This window comes from Pelophylax lessonae (assembly GCF_965119305.1).
Source record: "Pelophylax lessonae genome assembly, chromosome: 11".
Classification (NCBI taxonomy): Eukaryota; Metazoa; Chordata; class Amphibia; order Anura; family Ranidae; genus Pelophylax; species Pelophylax lessonae.
The window spans coordinates 16,462,428-16,480,865 of record NC_138778.1 but is presented as its reverse complement, the minus strand read 5'-3'; the positions used below and the strand labels follow the sequence as shown (position 1 = coordinate 16,480,865).

Below are 18,438 nucleotides of genomic sequence, written 5' to 3'. Positions count from 1 at the left end.
ATAAGAAGGGGGGGGGGGGTTCATCCAGTTGGTTGTGTACATTATCCCAGGCTCAGGTTTTCCACTGATGACTAACATTTACATATTTTACACTGTAGACCGGGGTGCCTCCAGGTTTGGCATAGTTGTAAAGGGTGCGGTGACTGAAAGGTCGAGAAATACTAAATAGAGAAACATTTTCCTAACTTGTGTGGGAGGAAACAGACGCAGAGAAAGCGGCACCGGCGGCTTGTAGGTCTACAGTGGAATGACCTCAGATTGGTACCGGAGTCCAGTATGGACATACAAATGCAGCCAGCAATCCCCCGACCATCGGGTGAGAGGCTACTGGAGTCCCCCAGCTGTACTTCCACAGTTATATATGTAGTGGGCGGATTGGGTGACATGAAAGCGATTCTCAGAAGTGCGGTTCACCGTCTTCTCCTCACCAGTTTCACACAAGCATTGTCATCTTCCAGCGATCGATTTAACATCTCGAAGACAACCTCACAGTTCAGGAGAGAGCATCTGAAGGAAACAGAACAGGATCCCATTTATAAAAGAACACTGGACGAATTACCGGTCAACCCCACCTTATAATACGATTTCAGTTTTTGGGGAAACCTGCAAGGGGTAGTATATTGAACCCCCCTGCTCCCTGGTCCCCAACCTGTAGGAGGTGGCATTATCTCATCAGCGGCATTCAAGGTAGATTTACTGTCTGCAGCAGATTTTTTATTTTGTTTTTAATAACATACTTACTGGCTCTATAATGGTTTTTCAGAGAAGCCCCTTTTCAGGTCCCCTGCCGGTGCTCCTGGCCCCTCCCTCCTGCCAAGTGCCCCCAGAGCAAACAGCTTGCTATGGGGGCACCCAAGCAGGCTCACTCCCAAGCTGCTGCTCTGTGTGTCTATACGCACACAGAGGGTGGCTCACTTGCTGTCTCAGCCAATGAGGAGGGAGAGACCCAGGAGAGCCGAGGCTCCATTGCACAGCGCTGGAGGAAAATTAGGCTCAGGTAAGTATTAAGTGGGGCTGGGGGGAGGGGCTGCACCAAGAAGGTTTTTACCTTCATACATAGAATGAAGGTAAAAAAAAAAAAATATATATTTTGGTCATCGCGTATCGGTATTGGTCGATATTTTTTTTTTTACTTGGTACTTTTGTAGAGGGATATGGGGGTTAAAAGCATTCAAAACGCCAAGTTTGGCTGTTTTGAATGCTGTCATTTTTTTTAATTTGGCGCCGAGTACCCGGGTTTTTACATGGAGACCCGATCAGAGCCCTTTGATCAGGTCTTCGGCAGCCATGCAGGCTGGTTGCTCGGGCCTCTGGGTGGAACGTGAGACCCGGCGAGCCACAGAAGGCGGCGGGGGGGGGGGGGGGGGGGGGGTTCTGGGACGTCCAGGGACAGGGAGGCCTGGACAGGGGGGGGGGGTAGGGGGTTCAGATATATGAATGGATCAGGGCCTGGTACAGAAGGGATCAGCAGTATAAGCGCTCCTGACAGTGGTCAGCAAAACTTTACCGCCCCTCCTAAAGAGACAACAGGGTTGGGCAGGAAGAGGCTAAAAATTTACAGATCTTTAAAAAATAAAATAAAAAAATACATAAATGGAATGAATGGATCGCCCTGCAGTGCAGCCGGAGGGAGGGAGAGGGGGAGAAGCCAGCAGCACTACAAGGGGAACTGTAAGAGCAGCAATAAGGCAGGACAGCCATCCCTCCAGCTCGGCAGGTGCCTGGGCCCCCCTTTTGAACTGATGGGGGCCCGGTACAGGAGGTTTCAGCGCTCCTGACAGTGGTCAGCAAAACTTTACTGCCCCTCCTAAAGAGTCAAAAGGGCTGGGCAGGAAGAGGTTAAAAATGTACAGATCTTTTACAAAAATAAAAATAAAAGACAGGTTCCCTTTAATTCGCTGTGCAGTGACTTTAACCTTGGCTGCAGTGTGTGCGACTGTCCCTGTCAGGATGAATTTGTCAGAGAAGCTGCGTCCCGGCAGGGTCACCCCACTCACCCCCTGATGAAGTGTTGCACCTCGTCCTGTGTCAGGAACACTCTGTCCCCCCGGGTCACCGTCAGAACCAGCTGAGCCTCTTGTAGACAATCGCCGGGGTGAGACGGCTCCACTCTGTGCAGGGAGAGGAGAGAGAAGTCAGTCTCACTGCTACATACCCTACAGGCTGAGACAAGGGGGTGGGGGAGGGGTACATACTGCCTTTTTATTACAATGCCATGTGCAAATGCCAAGTCTGTAACAAATGCAACCAGGGGCCCTAAAATGAGAAGGAAGCGGTCCGGTTATATAATACTAACAACTCTATATATTATTATGTAATATCGGCTACTTCCATGGCTCTTAGGTGTTGCGCTTATATGGTGACAGGTTAAGGATGTAAACATAACTTGGCTCTGTGTATCATAAATTTTTAAATAAAATCCTTGTTTTCGCTTCCACTTCATGATTTGTTACATTTCAGTGTTGTGATTTTCTGCAGCTTCTTTGCAGCCATTCCCTGTCCACATTACACTCCAGTGATGGCTGCGTGTTTTTTTCTCAGGGTAGATTTCCTGATGGTGACAACAGTGGTCCATAGGTGGGTAATGTTGAAGTGGCTACTTGTAGTCTTCATCGACAGTCTATCTGGAGGGGTGACAACGTGTGAGGGCATTCGGGTACCAGAGACAGAGCGTTGTCACCCTATAGCAGGAAGTGTCTGCATGTAAGGAATTTTGAATGTAGGTACTAGGGATAGACCGATATGGTTTTTTCAGGGCCGATACTGATATTTTGGTCACAACGTATCGGTATGGGCCGATATTTTGTACATTTAAAGTTTTGAAAAATAGAGACAATTTTGGACACAAATCTGGTACTGAACATGTTAATTTTTGTTTAATGCTTAATGGCTGGCTTGCAGGAACCCTGTGGTGGGTGGCTGGTACAGTGACTGTGGTTGGCTGGTACAGGGCCTGTGGCTGGCTGGTACAGGCCCTGTGGGTGGCTGGCTGGTACAGGGCCTGTGGATGGCTGGTACAGGGCCTGTGGATGTGGGTGGCTGGCTGGCTGGTACAGGGCCTGTGGATGGCTGGTACAGGGCCTGTAGATGTGGGTGGCTGGCTGGTACAGGGCCTGTGGATGTGGGTGGCTGGCTGGTACAGGGCCTGTGGATGGCTGGTACAGGGCCTGTGGATGTGGGTGGCTGGCTGGTACAGGGCCTGTGGGTGGCTGGCTGGCTGGTACAGGGCCTGTGGATGTGGGTGGCTGGTACAGGGCCTGTGGATGTGGGTGGCTGGTACAGGGCCTGTGGATGTGGGTGGCTGGCTGGCTGGCTGGTACAGGGCCTGTGGATGTGGGTGGCTGGCTGGTACAGGGCCTGTGGATGTGGGTGGCTGGCTGGTACAGGGCCTGTGGATGTGGGTGGCTGGCTGGTACAGGGCCTGTGGGTGGCTGGCTGGCTGGTACAGGGCCTGTGGGTGTGGGTGGCTGGCTGGCACCGGGCTGTGATACACTCCCGCGAGATTAGTCCCGACTCCAGACGAGGATGTCCAAGGCGAGGGAGGCGGCCTAAGAAGGCAGAATGACGTCACAAAAATATTGTCAATATAAGTTCACTTCCTGAAACCACCGTTGAACGCTCGCCGGCAGCGTACGCGGAAGTGGAATGATTCGTTGTGATTCTGCTATATTCTAATGCTGTTAATTACTGCACTTTTGTGAGTAGTTTTAATATATTTTATCTAATAAAACACCCTACAGGCTTCACTATGTCTGGCTCCTTCCCCCTTTTTTTGAACATCTGATTAAGGAGAGAGCATAGAGGAGCTGGAACAGAGGTACTTGGAGGCTGTACTAGACCCATCCATCCATCCATCCATCCATCCATCCATCCATCCATCCATCCAGGGAATATTGTCACAGTTCGAGGTTTGTTTATATTCCAGGTCTGGTGAGTGCATCCCCATAAGGGTTTCTTCTTTGAGAGCACCTTGGCACCTATGTGGAATCCTTAGTTCTACCTAAGTGAACTATTTACTACTTTGGACTGCACTTTTATTCAACAATTTATACACTATTCGCATTGTTTTCACTACGAATATTTTATGAATGCACTTTAATCCATTTATGCACTTTATTGCTTATCAATTTTGTATGTATTGATTATATATATGCACTGATTCACTTTATTATTTTTCACATCAATTATATGCCTGTAAGCGATGTTTCAAGATTGTTTTTTAGTTTTTCTTGGTTTTTACCTAAGTGAGTAGCAGATTCAGGAAGTATTTATTTATTTATTCAATTTTCACTATAGCGCGGGTTTTAATACTTCTAGTTTTTACACATATGTATAAACCCTATATACAAATGGAGGCTGGGGCTGGGAACACTGGGAGCAAAGATGAGGATTCTAGGAAAAGGACACTAATTGTGTTTTCTTTAGAAAGTAGCCACAGACTGCCGGGCTTCTTCAGAGAAGGACCCTTGCTCTCTCTCTGTGGAAGCCGTGGTATCTCTGCAGAGGTCTGACAATCCCCCTCCAACAATCTTGAATCCTGTGAAGGTGCATTGCTGTTCTTTTCTTCAATTGTAACTTTTTAGGATTACAAAGAAAGCGAGAGAAGATTTTTATTCTCCCAGCAGTAAATGTCACTTTACCTGTCAGTGGTTTCTGCGCTCTCTCTATTGCTACTCCGGGATTGGCAGTCACTGCCGGTTTTGCTGGCGGCGTCAGAGGAGAGACTGCGGGAGGACTTGTCCTGGACGGAGTCCTGTGAGCTGTGGCCGCTGTCGCTGTCATCCCAGCCCCCGCCGGGCACCCCCGAGCGGTGACAACCTGCAAGATGTAAATAATGTGTGGAAATGGAGAGATCACATATTACCAGTCTGCACCACCGGCATGGATCACACTGTGGTCTGTTTATTCAGATAAAGTGCCTGTTTTTATTCCCACATGAAATATAACTTTGCTTATTTATTAAGATGAGCTCCCCAATTTTTTGCCCGTTTCCTCCCAGATTCTACATACAGTAAAAGAAAAAATAAAAAAAAAATAAAAAAATCACCATTACAAAAAAAAAAAACTCTTCTATATTTTTAGGTTATAAATTCAGAGAGTGGTGACAACCTGCAAGATGTAAATAATGTGTAAAAACGAAAAGAAAAAAAAAAAAACGTGCAAGGGAAGGAAATGAAGAGATCACATATTACCAGTCTGCACCACCAGAATGGATCACACTGTGGTCTGTTTATTCAGATAAAGTGCCTGTTTTTTTTTTTCCCCTATGAACTAGAATTTTGCCTATTTATTAAAATGAGCTCCACTATTTTTTTGCCCGTTTCCACCCAGATTCTATATACAGTAAAAGAAAAAAAAAAAAAAAATCACAATCACAAATAAACACTTCTATATTTTTATGTTATAAATCCAGAGAAATATTTAAACTTTTAACTACCAGAGCTGTTTTTGCCATTTTAGACCTAAAGATGACTTAAAAACCCCTTCATTTTTTTTGGATTCTTTTTATTTGTTACTTTAATTTTTTATAAAAAAATTTTATAGCTTTATAAAGGGAAAAATAGACCCCCTATGGGCCTAGGTCATAGCATATTGCTGGTAACAGGTCCTCTTTAAGGACTTGTTCACACCACAATTTTTGAGTTCCAGATGTACTTTTACATGCCCATTTTTGATGCATTCTGGTCAAAAAAAAAAAAAAAAAAAAAAAAAAAAAAAAAAGGTTCTTTAACCCTAAAACAGGGCAAAGTGTACTGATTAAAAATACTTTTCTTTCAGCTACAGCTGGATGTTGTATTCTTAGTAGCTTCAGAATATAATTTTTTCTGATACTCTGATTGGCTCAAGGATTGTACAGATATGTCAATGGTCCAAAAAAATCTGATTGGCTCAAGGTGTGCTAGGAAAAATTGAATACACCCATTGGCTACATTATGCTGGCTTAGTGAATGCTACGACAGTCCAATTGGCTGCAGGATGTTCTGGACCAGTGAATGGTCTGGTTGTCTCTTGGACTGTGGGGTGTATATTGATTTTTTTTAAAAAAAGTCTGAAATTGCAAATAAATAAAATAAAAAAAAATATCACAATAACTTAAACAACTGTTTACCTCTGTTGCTGCATGCACCTTTAGAAACCGGTTTATCGGCAAGAGGCTGTCCAACACCTAATGGCACTGTTACGGCTTTGTATGTGTTATCAGCTTGGTCACCGGGACAAGGAGACTGAAAACCGGCTCCAACCACTGCCTGGGTCACCGCTACTGCGGCCCTCTGTATACCGCTGAGCAGAGCTTCACTGGTTGTTCCTAAATATATAAGAACATTGTATTACACTACATGGGAAAGATTATGTGAACCCCTCTCCAAATGTTGGAGTTCAGGTGTCTCCAGTGAAGGGTCCTGGTAATCCTCCATCATACAAAGACATTGTAGACAATTGTGCTCTTCCAACTTTGTAGTAACAGTTTGGTGAAGACTCTTTTCTGTTCCACCATCACTGTACCCCTGTGTACAAATCTACCTCCATAAAGACATGGTGTGACCAGTTTGGTTTGGAGGAACTCGATTGTCCTGCACAGAGTCCTGACCTCAACCCTACTGAACTGGAATGTTGACTGGAATGTTGGATCAAAGGAGTGCAGTTCGTTCTGCACTCTAGTGACCCATCTTCAGCAGACAGCGGGCTGAAGCAGTCGATGGAGTCCGGATGCCCCCACAACACTGGATTGGCACCCAGTTCAGCCTCTCAGCAAGCACTGAGCCAACCGCTCACGCCCCCTCCACAGCTCAGCACTCCAGTGAGTGGGGGGGGGGGGGGCAGAGCAGACAGCGGTGACTGACAACTGACAGTCACCACCTCTCTGCTCAGGGAGGCCTGAGAACCGAGCGATCAGCGATGTTTGATCGCTCAGTCCTCAGTCTTAGAGCTGGCAGGGACAGATGCTGCATCCACTGAGGTAAGTGTAATGCTGGAAAAAAAAAAAAAAACAAGAAAGAAGAGGAGGTAGAAGAAGAGCAGGAAGAGGAAGAGAAAATGGAATAAGAGGAAGGGAAAGAAGAGGTCAGGCGAGTGTGGGGGCCATTCAATGGTATCAATTCCTTCCTCCTCCAGGAACCGACTGCATACTCTCACCACATGAGGCCGGGCATTGTTGTGCACCAGGAGGTCTCCCAGGACCCCCTGCACCAGTGTAGGGTCTGACAATGGGTCCAAGGATTTCATCCCGATACCTATTGGCAGTCAGGGTGCCATTGTCTAGCCTGTAGAGCTCTGTGCGTCCCTCCATGGATATTCCTCCCCAGACCATCACTGACCCACCACCAAACCGGTCATGCTGAACAATGTTACAGGCAGCATAACGTTCTCCACGGCTTCTCCAGACCCTTTCACGTCTATCACATGTACTCAGGGTGAATCTGCTCTCATCTGTGAGAAGCACAGGGTGCCAGTGGTGGAGCTGCCAATTCTGGTTTTCAATGGCAAATGCCAATCAAGCTCCACAGTGCCGGGCAGTGAGCACAGGGCCCACTAGAGGATGTCGGGCCCTCAGGCCGCCATCATGAAGTCTGTTTCTGATTGTTTGGTCAGAGACATTCACACCAGTGGCTGCTGGAGGTCATTTTGTAGGGCTCTGGCAGTGCTCATCCTGTTCCTCCTTGCACAAAGGAGCAGATACCGGTCCTGCTGATGGGTTAAGGACCTTCTATGGCCCTGTCCAGCTCTCCTAAAGTAACTGCCTGTCTCCTGGAATCTCCTCCATGCTCCTGAGACTGTGCTGGGAGACACAGAACACCTTCTGGCAGTGTCACGTATTGATGGGCCATCCTGGAGGAGTTGGACTGCCTGTGCAACCTCTATAGGGTCCAGGTATCGCCTCATACTACCAGTAGTGACACTGACCCTAGCCAAATGCAAAACTAGTGAAAAACAGTCAGAAAAAATGAGTAGGGAAAAACATGTAAACCATTCCTGTTTTGGAGGTTGTCTCATTATTGCCCATCTAGTGCACCTGTTTTAATTTCATTAAACACCAAAACAGCTGAAACCGATTAACAACCCCCTCCGCTACTTAACTGACCAGATCAATATTCCAGGAGTTTAATTCACTTGATGCTATACTCTAAATAAAAAAAGTGTTCCTTTAAAATTTCTGAGCAGTGTATATTCCCCTATGATGTATAAAGTGCATGTATGCCCAAAATCTACCTTTTAGTAATTTTGGCATCATGCCTCAATTTACACTGCCGGTTCACACTGTTCCGACTTGTCAGGCGACTTGGTCGCCTGACAAGTAGCGGACCGTGCTGTGCAATGGGAACCGTTCTAATAGGAGCGACTCAAGTCGCTCCGACTTAGAAAAAGGTTCCTGCACCTTTTTTTTGCAAAGTCGGAGCGACTTGCATTGACTTCCATTATGTGAAGTCGTTGCAAGCCGCGCCAAAGTCGTGTCGGATCAGTGTGAACCGACTCTAAAAAGGCATAGTCTACCTTTTGGAAACAAATTGTAAATGCAGCAACATTACTCCAATGATGAATGTACATTTGCTAATTTTTGCAAAGAAGCCTGCAAAGCATTGCACCCGCAATCAGTACTTCATGGGTGCAATGACCGGCCTCTATTTACTTTAGAAATGGGAAAATACATAAAGGAAGGAGAGGGCTGCACACCCCAAAATTATATTTAGAAAAAAAAAAAAGAGAAAATTCCCCCAGGGGGGTTTTTAAGCAACAAATAACTATTGAAAACAGATTTTATAAAGAGTTATGGTTTTTAATTTTATTAAACAAATTATTAAAAATTGATTCCACATGGGATAAAAATATGAGCTCTGGTTACAATGTTTTTAAACCATCCAAGTACCAACAAGGGAAAAAAATTGAACAATACATGGGTGGTTACATAATCACTACCAAAAACTGGTGAACCGACGCGTTTCGACCTATTATAGTAGTGGTCTTCTTCAGAGGGATGGTGATATCTACAAAATCCAATGTATTTTGTAGATATCACAAACCCCCTGAAGAAGACCACTACAGGCAGTCCCCGAGTTACAAACAAGATAGGGACTGTAGGTTTGTTGAATTTGTTTGCAAGTCGGATCAGGTACAAGTGTAGCGCCAGTCTAAAGAAGAATTTTTACGTTTTTTGGATAGCATAGGGAAGGGTTAACACCCCTGTACTATTTGTTTTGCTGTCTGTACCACTGTTCAGAAGATATCACCTCAATTTCTGTCCCTGGGACAACTGGATTTTGAAAATTTTGGGTTGTTGTGGAAACAAGGATTAGTAATAAAGCTTCACCTTTTTCCCATGAGAACTCTTCCAGGAGTGAATTTCCCTTCCTGGGGGGGGGGGATTTCTCCTCACTTCCTGTTGTCTACCTCCATTTGTAAGTCAGATGTTTGTAATCCAGGAACCGCCTGTACTATAATAGGTCGAAACGCGTCGGGGCACCAGTTTTTGGTTGTGATTATGTAACCACCCACGTATTGTTCATGACCGGGCTCTATTTACTTTTCCTCCAGCCCCAGATCTGTATGGACGTTCTGTAAGGGGTATTGAAGAAGAGTAGCTGGACTACACGGTTGTGCGACGTCACCACGCTGCTGCGTCCAGCCATCCTTCACCAGTTTTTGGTAGTGATTATGTAACCAACCATGTGTTGTTCATGACCAGGCTCTATTTACTTTTCCTCCAGCCCCAGGTCTGTATGGACCTTCTGTAAGGGGTATTGAAGAAGAGTAGCTGGACTACACGGTTGTGTGATGTCACCACGCTGCTGTGTCCAGCCGTCCTTCTCCAGCCTAGAAACAAGCCTGTAATTTATACCTGAGAATGCGCTCGGCGAGAATAGACAGCCATGTCTGGAAGCCCTTCCTCCCTCTCAGCACTCAGTGGCAGACTCCAGAATCCTTAAATCTTGGCGCTATTTTATGCAAATCTTGACTTGACCAGTAACAGTGGCCAGTCTCTCCCTAACTATACCATTGGCCAGTGAAGCCATTTATTTCTCAAGGGCCAATAGGGGGCGTCAGTAAATAGATTACATAAAATATAGATTCTCGGACTGTCAGGGAATACAGGGGAGGAACAATGTAATTAAACACAGCAAGAGGAGAATCTACCTGAACCGGGTTTATCCTGAGAATATCCAAATCCTTGCAGAGTATGGGGGTGACACACCTGGGAACCCATTCCTGTAAATGAGAATGTGGTCAGTGAAATTATTTTTCAAGTCAGATAGAGTCTGCCTCATTTGGAGGATGTTCAGCATCATCTATCTCTTTCCTCCACAGACTGACTGTCACTCCTCAAGGAACTCCTTGCACCCTCTGAAGGAACCCTGGTTGAGAAGGACCTTCTAGAACACAGGTGTCAAACACAAGGCCCAAGGGCCGAATGCGGCCCCACCAAGACATTTCATGTGGCCCTCACACCTCTCCCGCAGCTGCGGCACCCTTCCTGTCTCAGCCCCACCTTGTCTCTGTAGTCGGCAGCAGAGAGGACAGAACTCCTTTGCCAGATCCTGCACTCCTCTGTGCCGCTGCAGAAAAGCTCATCTTTGCCCACCCCCCTTCTCAGCAGTCCGCAGCAGAGAGGAGGGCAGAACTCCTACTGCAGATCCTGCACCACCACCTTGCCTCTGCCTCCCCTGGTCTCAGCATTCAGCAGACTCTGGAAGCTGACTCAAGCCCTCCTCTGGTTCTCCTCCAGACCCTGCACTTCTTCCCAGATTCACCCGCATCTTCTTCCTGGCAGCAGCACAAGGTAAGGGGGTGCATTGTGATGGAAGAAAGGGTGGGTGACTCTTGACTTCTGATGGTGGGGGGGTTCTTGACATCCCATGTAAGGGTGGAAGGGGTGTGGGGTGCTCTGGACCTCTAATCCTACAGATATAACCGGCCCTTTGAGGGCAACCATAATGCTGATGCGACCCGCAATGAAATTTAGTTTGACACCCCTGTTCTAGAAGATAAAATAGATAGGTAGACTTTGGGGTCACTGGGTTACCTGTTGGGGGTTTCTCCTTAGCAGGCGGCATGGTGGAGCCGTGCGGTGACACATCTGTGAACAAACTGCTGACAAGTTCCTGAAGAAGAGAAAACACAAAGCTCCACATCAACGTCTAACATTGTACTAGAGAGGACAGAAGGATCTACAGAGAGGGTTATACGACTGTTGTCCTACAGCAAACAATCAGACCCCGGCCTGTACCGGAGCATGACCAGTGCAGAATGAAAAGGGGAATCAGGCTGAAAGCAACACAGACAGCTCTCAGGAACTCTGATAAACATCCACAAATGACTGCTTTGCATCTCTGCTGTAAGGACTGCATTAAAGGGAAGCTCCGCTCAGACCTAAACATTAGTGTGGACAATCGCTTCCTCCGGCCTGCAGCAGACTGATGACATCATCATCTTAACCTAAAACACTTAGAAACAAGAGCTGCGCTACCCTCCATAAACAATTGTCCCACGTTCATAAATCAAACTATGAATAGAAATATAATAAAAGTAAAGTGAAAACATAAACAGTACAAACAAATGGCCATTGCCCCCACCCAGTGGCGGCTGGTGCTCCATGGGCCGGGGGGGGGGGGGCGTCGGACGGACCACACCATACACCCCCCCCCAGACCACACCATACACCCCCCCCCCAGACCACACCATACACCTCCCCCAGACCACACCATACCCCCCCCCCAGACCACACCATACCCCCTCCCCCCAGACCACACCATACCCCCTCCCCCCAGACCACACCATACCCCCTCCCCCCAGACCACACCATACCCCCTCCCCCAGACCACACCATACCCCCTCCCCCAGACCACACCATACCCCCCCCCAGACCACACCATACCCCCCCCAGACCACACCATACCCCCTCCCCCCAGACCACACCATACACCCCCCCCAGACCACACCATACCCCCTCCCCCAGACCACACCATACCCCCCCCCAGACCACACCATACCCCCTCCCCCCAGACCACACCATACCCCCTCCCCCCAGACCACACCATACCCCCCCCCCAGACCACACCATACCCCCTCCCCCCAGAACACACCATACACCCCCCCCAGACCACACCATACCCCCTCCCCCAGACCACACCATACCCCCCCCCGACCACACCATACCCCCTCCCCCCAGACCACACCATACCCCCCCCCCCCCAGACCACACCATACCCCCCCCCAGAACACACCATACCCCCTCCCCCCAGAACACACCATACCCCCTCCCCCCAGAACACACCATACCCCCTCCCCCCAGAACACACCATACCCCCTCCCCCCCAGAACACACCATACCCCCCTCCCCCCCAGAACACACCATACCCCCCTCCCCCCCAGAACACACCATACCCCCTCCCCCCCCAGAACACACCATACCCCCTCCCCCCCCAGAACACACCATACCCCCTCCCCCCCAGAACACACCATACCCCCTCCCCCCCAGAACACACCATACCACCTCCCCCAGACCACACCATACCCCCCCCCCAGACCACACCATACCCCCTCCCCCCAGACCACACCATACCCCCCCCCAGACCACACCATACCCCCTCCCCCCCAGAACACACCATACCCCCTCCCCCCCAGAACACACCATACCCCCTCCCCCCCAGACCACACCATAACCCCTCCCCCCCAGAACACACCATACCCCCTCCCCCCCAGACCACACCATACCCCCTCCCCCCCAGAACACACCATACCCCCTCCCCCCCAGAACACACCATACCCCCTCCCCCCCAGACCACACCATACCCCCTCCCCCGGGTCGCCAGCTCATTCACCATGTGGAGGGCAGGCAGCAGCGACAGCATTGGCGGCTTCCCCTCAGTCACCTGCGTTTCCTCCCTCCTCCTCGGCCAATGGCATGGCTTCTCCTTTCAGCCAATCGGGAAACAGGTCTCAGGACCCACTTCCTGATTGGCCAGGAGGAGGATCTGTGTGTGATAATAGCGAATATTCATTTGCCATTGTAACACAACTGGGTGGGCTAAGGGCGCAGTGCTCGGCGCCCCAAGCCCACCCTTTTTTGAAGCCTATTAGAGCCTCTGGCCCTAATCACATGCTTCAAAAAAAAAAAAAGAAAACCCCATTGGAATCTATGCGTCCGGCGCCCTGCATGTAGATTGTGGGGCCGGATGCATGGATAGGGGGGGCGCCCCCAATGGATGGGCCGCCACTAGGGCAACACATGTTAAACAAGACCAAAGAAAATTCCCAGCTCAATTTACCGACCAGCCTGCAACCAACCACTTCACAGCACCCCAGTATTATCTGTAGTCCCAACTCTAAATTTTGAGAGCCTCCATAGTGTAAGCACATGCATTAAAATAGATAGCCAGAGGGCAGGTGAGCCTGAAGGGAGCCCACCCCTCCTTGGAAGAGGAAGAGGCACATGGAAGGGTGACGCCTGTTAAACAAGACTAAAGAAAATTCCTAGCTCAACTTACTGACCCGCGTGCAACCTACCAAATTTTCCTGTCTAACGGTATGCGTTATAATAGATAGCCAGAGGGCAGGTGAGCCTGGAGGGAGCCCACCCCTCCTTAAAGGCACAGGGGCGCACTGGACACCCAACATACTCTAAGCTATCAACCGTTATTACAGATACAGTCACAATTCATTTTTTTTTTTTTCTGCAGAAATCCATCTCATACATTATGATAGGGGTATTGCAAATAGAGAAGTTATTATTTTTCACTCTCTATAAATCATAGTAAAGCATTACGTTACAGTTCAATCTTTATGGGGGGGGGGGGGGGGGGTTTACCCCTCTCACCTCCTCAGCCTCCTCCGATCACCGAGACCCTCCTGTCTTGTTGGACACGTCCGACTCTCCCCCTTGCTGCGGCTCCTCCAAACTCCTTTCCCCCTGTGTCTCTCCTCCTCCAAGTCTGACCGTTGTCCGACTGGCTGACACGTTGCAGGGGAGGGGGGGGGGGGGTGCATAGGTGTGTGCAGCCTATTGCATTAGGGTGTGCACCCCAAAGTTTAAATACACATGCATGTGTTTGCCTACATGTATATGGCCCCGATACATTACTCTCCCTGCTGGCAAAGTGAAATAGAAGTGTGTGGCACTTCTATTATGGCAGAGCAGGTCCGAGGGAGATCTTTCCCATCTCCTCACTGGCAAACAGAGCGATAATGCTAATGTGCCCTAGGTGATTAGGGTGTGCCCAGGCACACCCTGTGCGCACGCCTATGGGGGGATGTCCACCGTGCTCAGCGCACCAGGCGCAGGCTTCACCGGCTCTCGCTGCGTCCTGCGACTCCCGCTCCCATCTTGCTCGAAGCCTCTGGAGCCGCCTCGGTAAGTCCAGTATCCGGCGCTAGGCAGGACTGGGGCTAGAGCTGGTGGGGGCTAATACTGAGTGCGGGCAGGGCCGGGATCGCTGTACGCAGCCGCTCGGGCTTGCATGCTCACCTTCCCCTGGATGGGTGCTCCCTGGTGGTTAGCGTCCACTCGTTGCAGGCGCCATTTTCAGGCTCCTCTTGTATAGGCACATTACAATTAATTGCACTGTGCGCCTATGCAAACAGAACTGCATTTTAGCTAAAAAAAAAAAAAAAAGCTGTACTGAGCTTTTTCAAGCTGCAGTGTGCAAGAGGCGTTAACTGGCCCTTTGTTTAGAAAGTTTGGAGACCCCTGGTCTAGACGGTCGTTCACTGAGGTTTTATTTGCTGCCCAAAATGACACTGTAGTACATTCTCCGCGCACTAGCACACCTATGACATGGACTTACCTGAGCTGTGGATCGAACTTTCTGGTACAGGCTGATACCATGAAGAGGGTCCGGAGCCCCGCTAACAGCTGCAATGATAATGAACATCAATAAGGAAAGGGGGTAACACAGCAAAACAGACAATATATTACAACCTGTCCAGCTACATGAGTCTCCCCTCCAAAGGGTATCACATGACCACACATCTAGGCTTCTAGTCACATGACCATCAACAGAGGGAGTCAGGAGCAGAATTGTCTCCTAGTACAGAGCCGAAACATGCCAGGGAAGAGGAAGGGCCACACATGAGTTGGCAATGATACTTGCTGATCCCTTCCCCTCAGCACACACAGCTGCATATTTACACAGCACTTTACATATTGTACATTCATGGGGGCTTACAGTCTAAGGCCCCTTTCACACGGTGGGGATCCGTTTGGACGGACTCCGCTACCTCAGCGGGGGATCGCTCTGTTGTTTATAGAGGAGAGACCATAGAGGAGAATGGGTGGCCCGATCAGGTCCGCCGGAAAACTGACTGGTGGACCTGATCGGTCCGATCGTATGAAAGGGGCCTAAGACAAGATCCAGTTTAGAGAGGAGCCGAGCCAGTCAACCCACCAGCATGTCCTTGGAGTGGTGGAGGAAATCCGATTCCCTGGAGGGAACCCATGCAAGCACATGGAGAACATGCAAATTCCATGCTCAGCAAAAACACAAGATCTCCATCTTCCTGTGACAAAACACGCGGTCCGCCTTGTTTACATAGACAGACCGCCATTCTGCCTTTCTTCCGAATGATCGTCGGGTCCTGGCAGACTCGCCGATTGGCTTCTGCTGTGTCCAATCACAGCAGCAGCATGCCCCAGACCACGAGCTGACATACAGGTACGTAGGTTCACGCAGGAGAGCCACAATGCTGCTGTTAATAAGTGGCCCCCTGTTCTCCTTCATCCAGAGTGGGGGCGCTCTAATAAGAGAGGTGTGTCACTGGCCAGATCACCAGATGAAGACAAAGGAAAAAAAAAAAAACGAATGCAGTCGCCCAATCTAATGATTGGTAAGCTGCAATATATGACATTTCTGGTTTAATACCACATTTATTTTTTAACCTCTTCCCGACCGCCCGCCGCCTTTTTACTGCGGCAGTGCGGCCCTCCTGTGCGAACTGACGTAGACCTATGATGGTCTGGCGCCTGCAGCTAGGGGGCAAGTGAATGCCCGATTTTAGGCAGCGGGGACTCCGATGCACGGGTCAGGCGGTTCCGATTGCCGCCTAACACCCGCGATCGTTCCCCACTGTGAGAGAGAAGGACGGTTGGCTGTTGTAAACACATCTGACCGTTCTTCTCCCTGGAATGATCACAGAGCTCCTGTGATCCTTCTATATAGGAACACATGTCTCTATGATCATTTCACAAGCCACGCCCACCCACAGTTAGGAAACACTCCCCTAGGCTCACACTTAACCATTTGATCACTCCATGGGTTAACCCCTTCCCTGCCAGTGTCATTATTACAGTAACAGTAAATATTTTTAGCACTGATTACTGTAGTAATGTCACTGGTCCCCCCAAAAGTGTCAAAAATGTCAGTCAGGGGTCCGATCTGTCCGCCGCAATGTCGCAGTCCCGCTAAAAATCACAGATCGCCGCCATTACTAGTAAAAAAAAAACAAAAAACAAAACAAAAAATTACATAAATCTTTCCCGTAGTTTGTAGACGCGATAACTTTTGCGCAAACCAATCAAAATACACTTATTGCAATTTTTTTTTTACTAAAAATATGTAGCAGAAAACAAATTGGCCTAAAATGTTAAAAAAATCTAGATTTTTTAATTTTTTTTTTTTGAGAATGTTATATAGCAGAATGTGAAAAATATTGTTTTTTTATTTCAAAATTGTCGCTCTTTTTTTGTTTATAGCGCAAAAAAAAAAAATTGAACAGGTGATCAAATACCACCAAAGGAAAGCTCTATTTGTGGGGAAAAAAGGACATCAATTTTATTCGGGTACAGCGTCGCACGACCGTGCAATTGTCCGTTAAAGTAATGCAGTGCCGACTTGCAAAATAGGGCCTGGTCATTAAGGGGGAAAATCCTTCCGGTCCAGAAGTGGTTAAAGAGGAAGACGCCTGTGTCATTCCAGGACTAGTTTTGGATATAGAGATCAGTGTAGCGGAATAAGCCGTACCTGCAGCCTCCTGGATGTAAGCCACGTTGCGCCGGAGATCCTGGAGGAACGGGTCGGTGCTGTGAGCGCACAGATAGAGGAGAATCTTCAGCACCTGGAGAGCAGACAGAATTCAGGAAGAGTCTAAGCAGCACCCAGTCCCCTCCCCCCTTCAGAGGTTCTGGGTAAACCCACCTTTAACTTCACACGGCAGGAGTTGTTCTGTAGGCGGTTCAGCAGGTATTCTAGGAGGCACTGCCCGCTGCCGGAGGATTCGTAGGAGATTCCTGGGGGTCGGGTTAGGGATACCAAAACAAAGCAATTCTTTTCAGATACGGCGACATTCATCCAATAGGTGACAATGTTACTATCTGGGAAACCTTTTGATCACAGAATGGATTACCATAGAGTCAGGTTTATCATCTGCACTCTTCTATCTCATTCAGTTCCTGAAAATGAACCCCCCTCTCAGATTGGCACCAGTCTAATTTTTGCCACTTTGCTAGTCCAGCATTTTACCTGATCAGCATCAACATTCAAGCCCTGATGAAGGGAAAGCTGTCACCTGAAACACGTTGACTTTACCTTTTAAGGTTTAATAAACCAGTTACAGGGGTGTCAAACTCAATTTCATCGCGGGCCGCATCAGCAGTATGGTTGCTCTCAACGGGCCGGTTGTATCTGGGGTGCTCTATGTACAGAATGCAAGGTTCAGAAGTGCATTATGTGCAGAGTTCAGGGCTAGGCCATGTCCAGAGTTCAGGAGGGTGTTACCTACAGAGTGCTGAGTTCAGGACTATGCTATGTACAGAGTACAAGGTTCAGGAGTGCATTATGTGCAGAGTTTAGAGCTAGGCCATGTACAGAGTGCAGAGTTCAGGAGGGTGTTACGTACAGAGTGCAGAGTTCAGGACTATGCTATGTACAGAGTAAAAGGTTCAGGAGTGCGCTACGTACAGAGTGTAGAGTTCAGGAGGGTGTTACATACAAAGTGCAGAGTTCAGGACTATGCTATGTACAGAGTACAAGGTTCAGGAGTGCACTACGTACAGAGTGTAGAGTTCAGGAGGGTGTTACATACAGAGTGCAGAGTTCAGGACTGTGCTATGTACAGAGTACAAGGTTCAGGAGTGCGCTACGTACAGAGTGCAGAGTTCAGGAGGGTGTTACATACAGAGTGCAGAGTTCAGGACTATGCTATGTACAGAGTACAAGGTTCAGGAGTGCGCTACGTACAGAGTGTAGAGTTCAGGAGGGTGTTACATACAGAGTGCAGAGTTCAGGACTATGCTATGTACAGAGTACAAGGTTCAGGAGTGCATTATGTGCAGAGTTTAGAGCTAGGCCATGTACAGAGTGCAGAGTTCAGGAGGGTGTTACGTACAGAGTGCAGAGTTCAGGACTATGCTATGTACAGAGTAAAAGGTTCAGGAGTGCGCTACGTACAGAGTGTAGAGTTCAGGAGGGTGTTACATACAAAGTGCAGAGTTCAGGACTATGCTATGTACAGAGT

At 48.5% G+C, this 18,438-nt stretch overlaps 1 protein-coding gene across 1 annotated transcript in view; it reads right to left on the bottom strand.

Annotated features, from left to right (window-relative positions):
* The window catches only part of TEPSIN (TEPSIN adaptor related protein complex 4 accessory protein), a gene marked incomplete at its 3' end in the record, with an annotated part of 28,274 nt that overhangs the window by 4,299 nt on the left and 5,537 nt on the right, over positions 1-18,438 (bottom strand). Inside the window, exons 3-11 of the mRNA XM_082271809.1 lie at positions 17,121-17,212; positions 16,947-17,040; positions 14,775-14,842; positions 11,015-11,093; positions 10,129-10,200; positions 6,110-6,307; positions 4,641-4,818; positions 1,998-2,111; positions 429-507 (exon numbers count right to left, since the gene is read on the bottom strand). Coding sequence (XP_082127935.1) covers positions 429-507; positions 1,998-2,111; positions 4,641-4,818; positions 6,110-6,307; positions 10,129-10,200; positions 11,015-11,093; positions 14,775-14,842; positions 16,947-17,040; positions 17,121-17,212 — 974 coding nt within the window. The remainder of the gene's footprint in view (positions 1-428; positions 508-1,997; positions 2,112-4,640; positions 4,819-6,109; positions 6,308-10,128; positions 10,201-11,014; positions 11,094-14,774; positions 14,843-16,946; positions 17,041-17,120; positions 17,213-18,438) is intronic.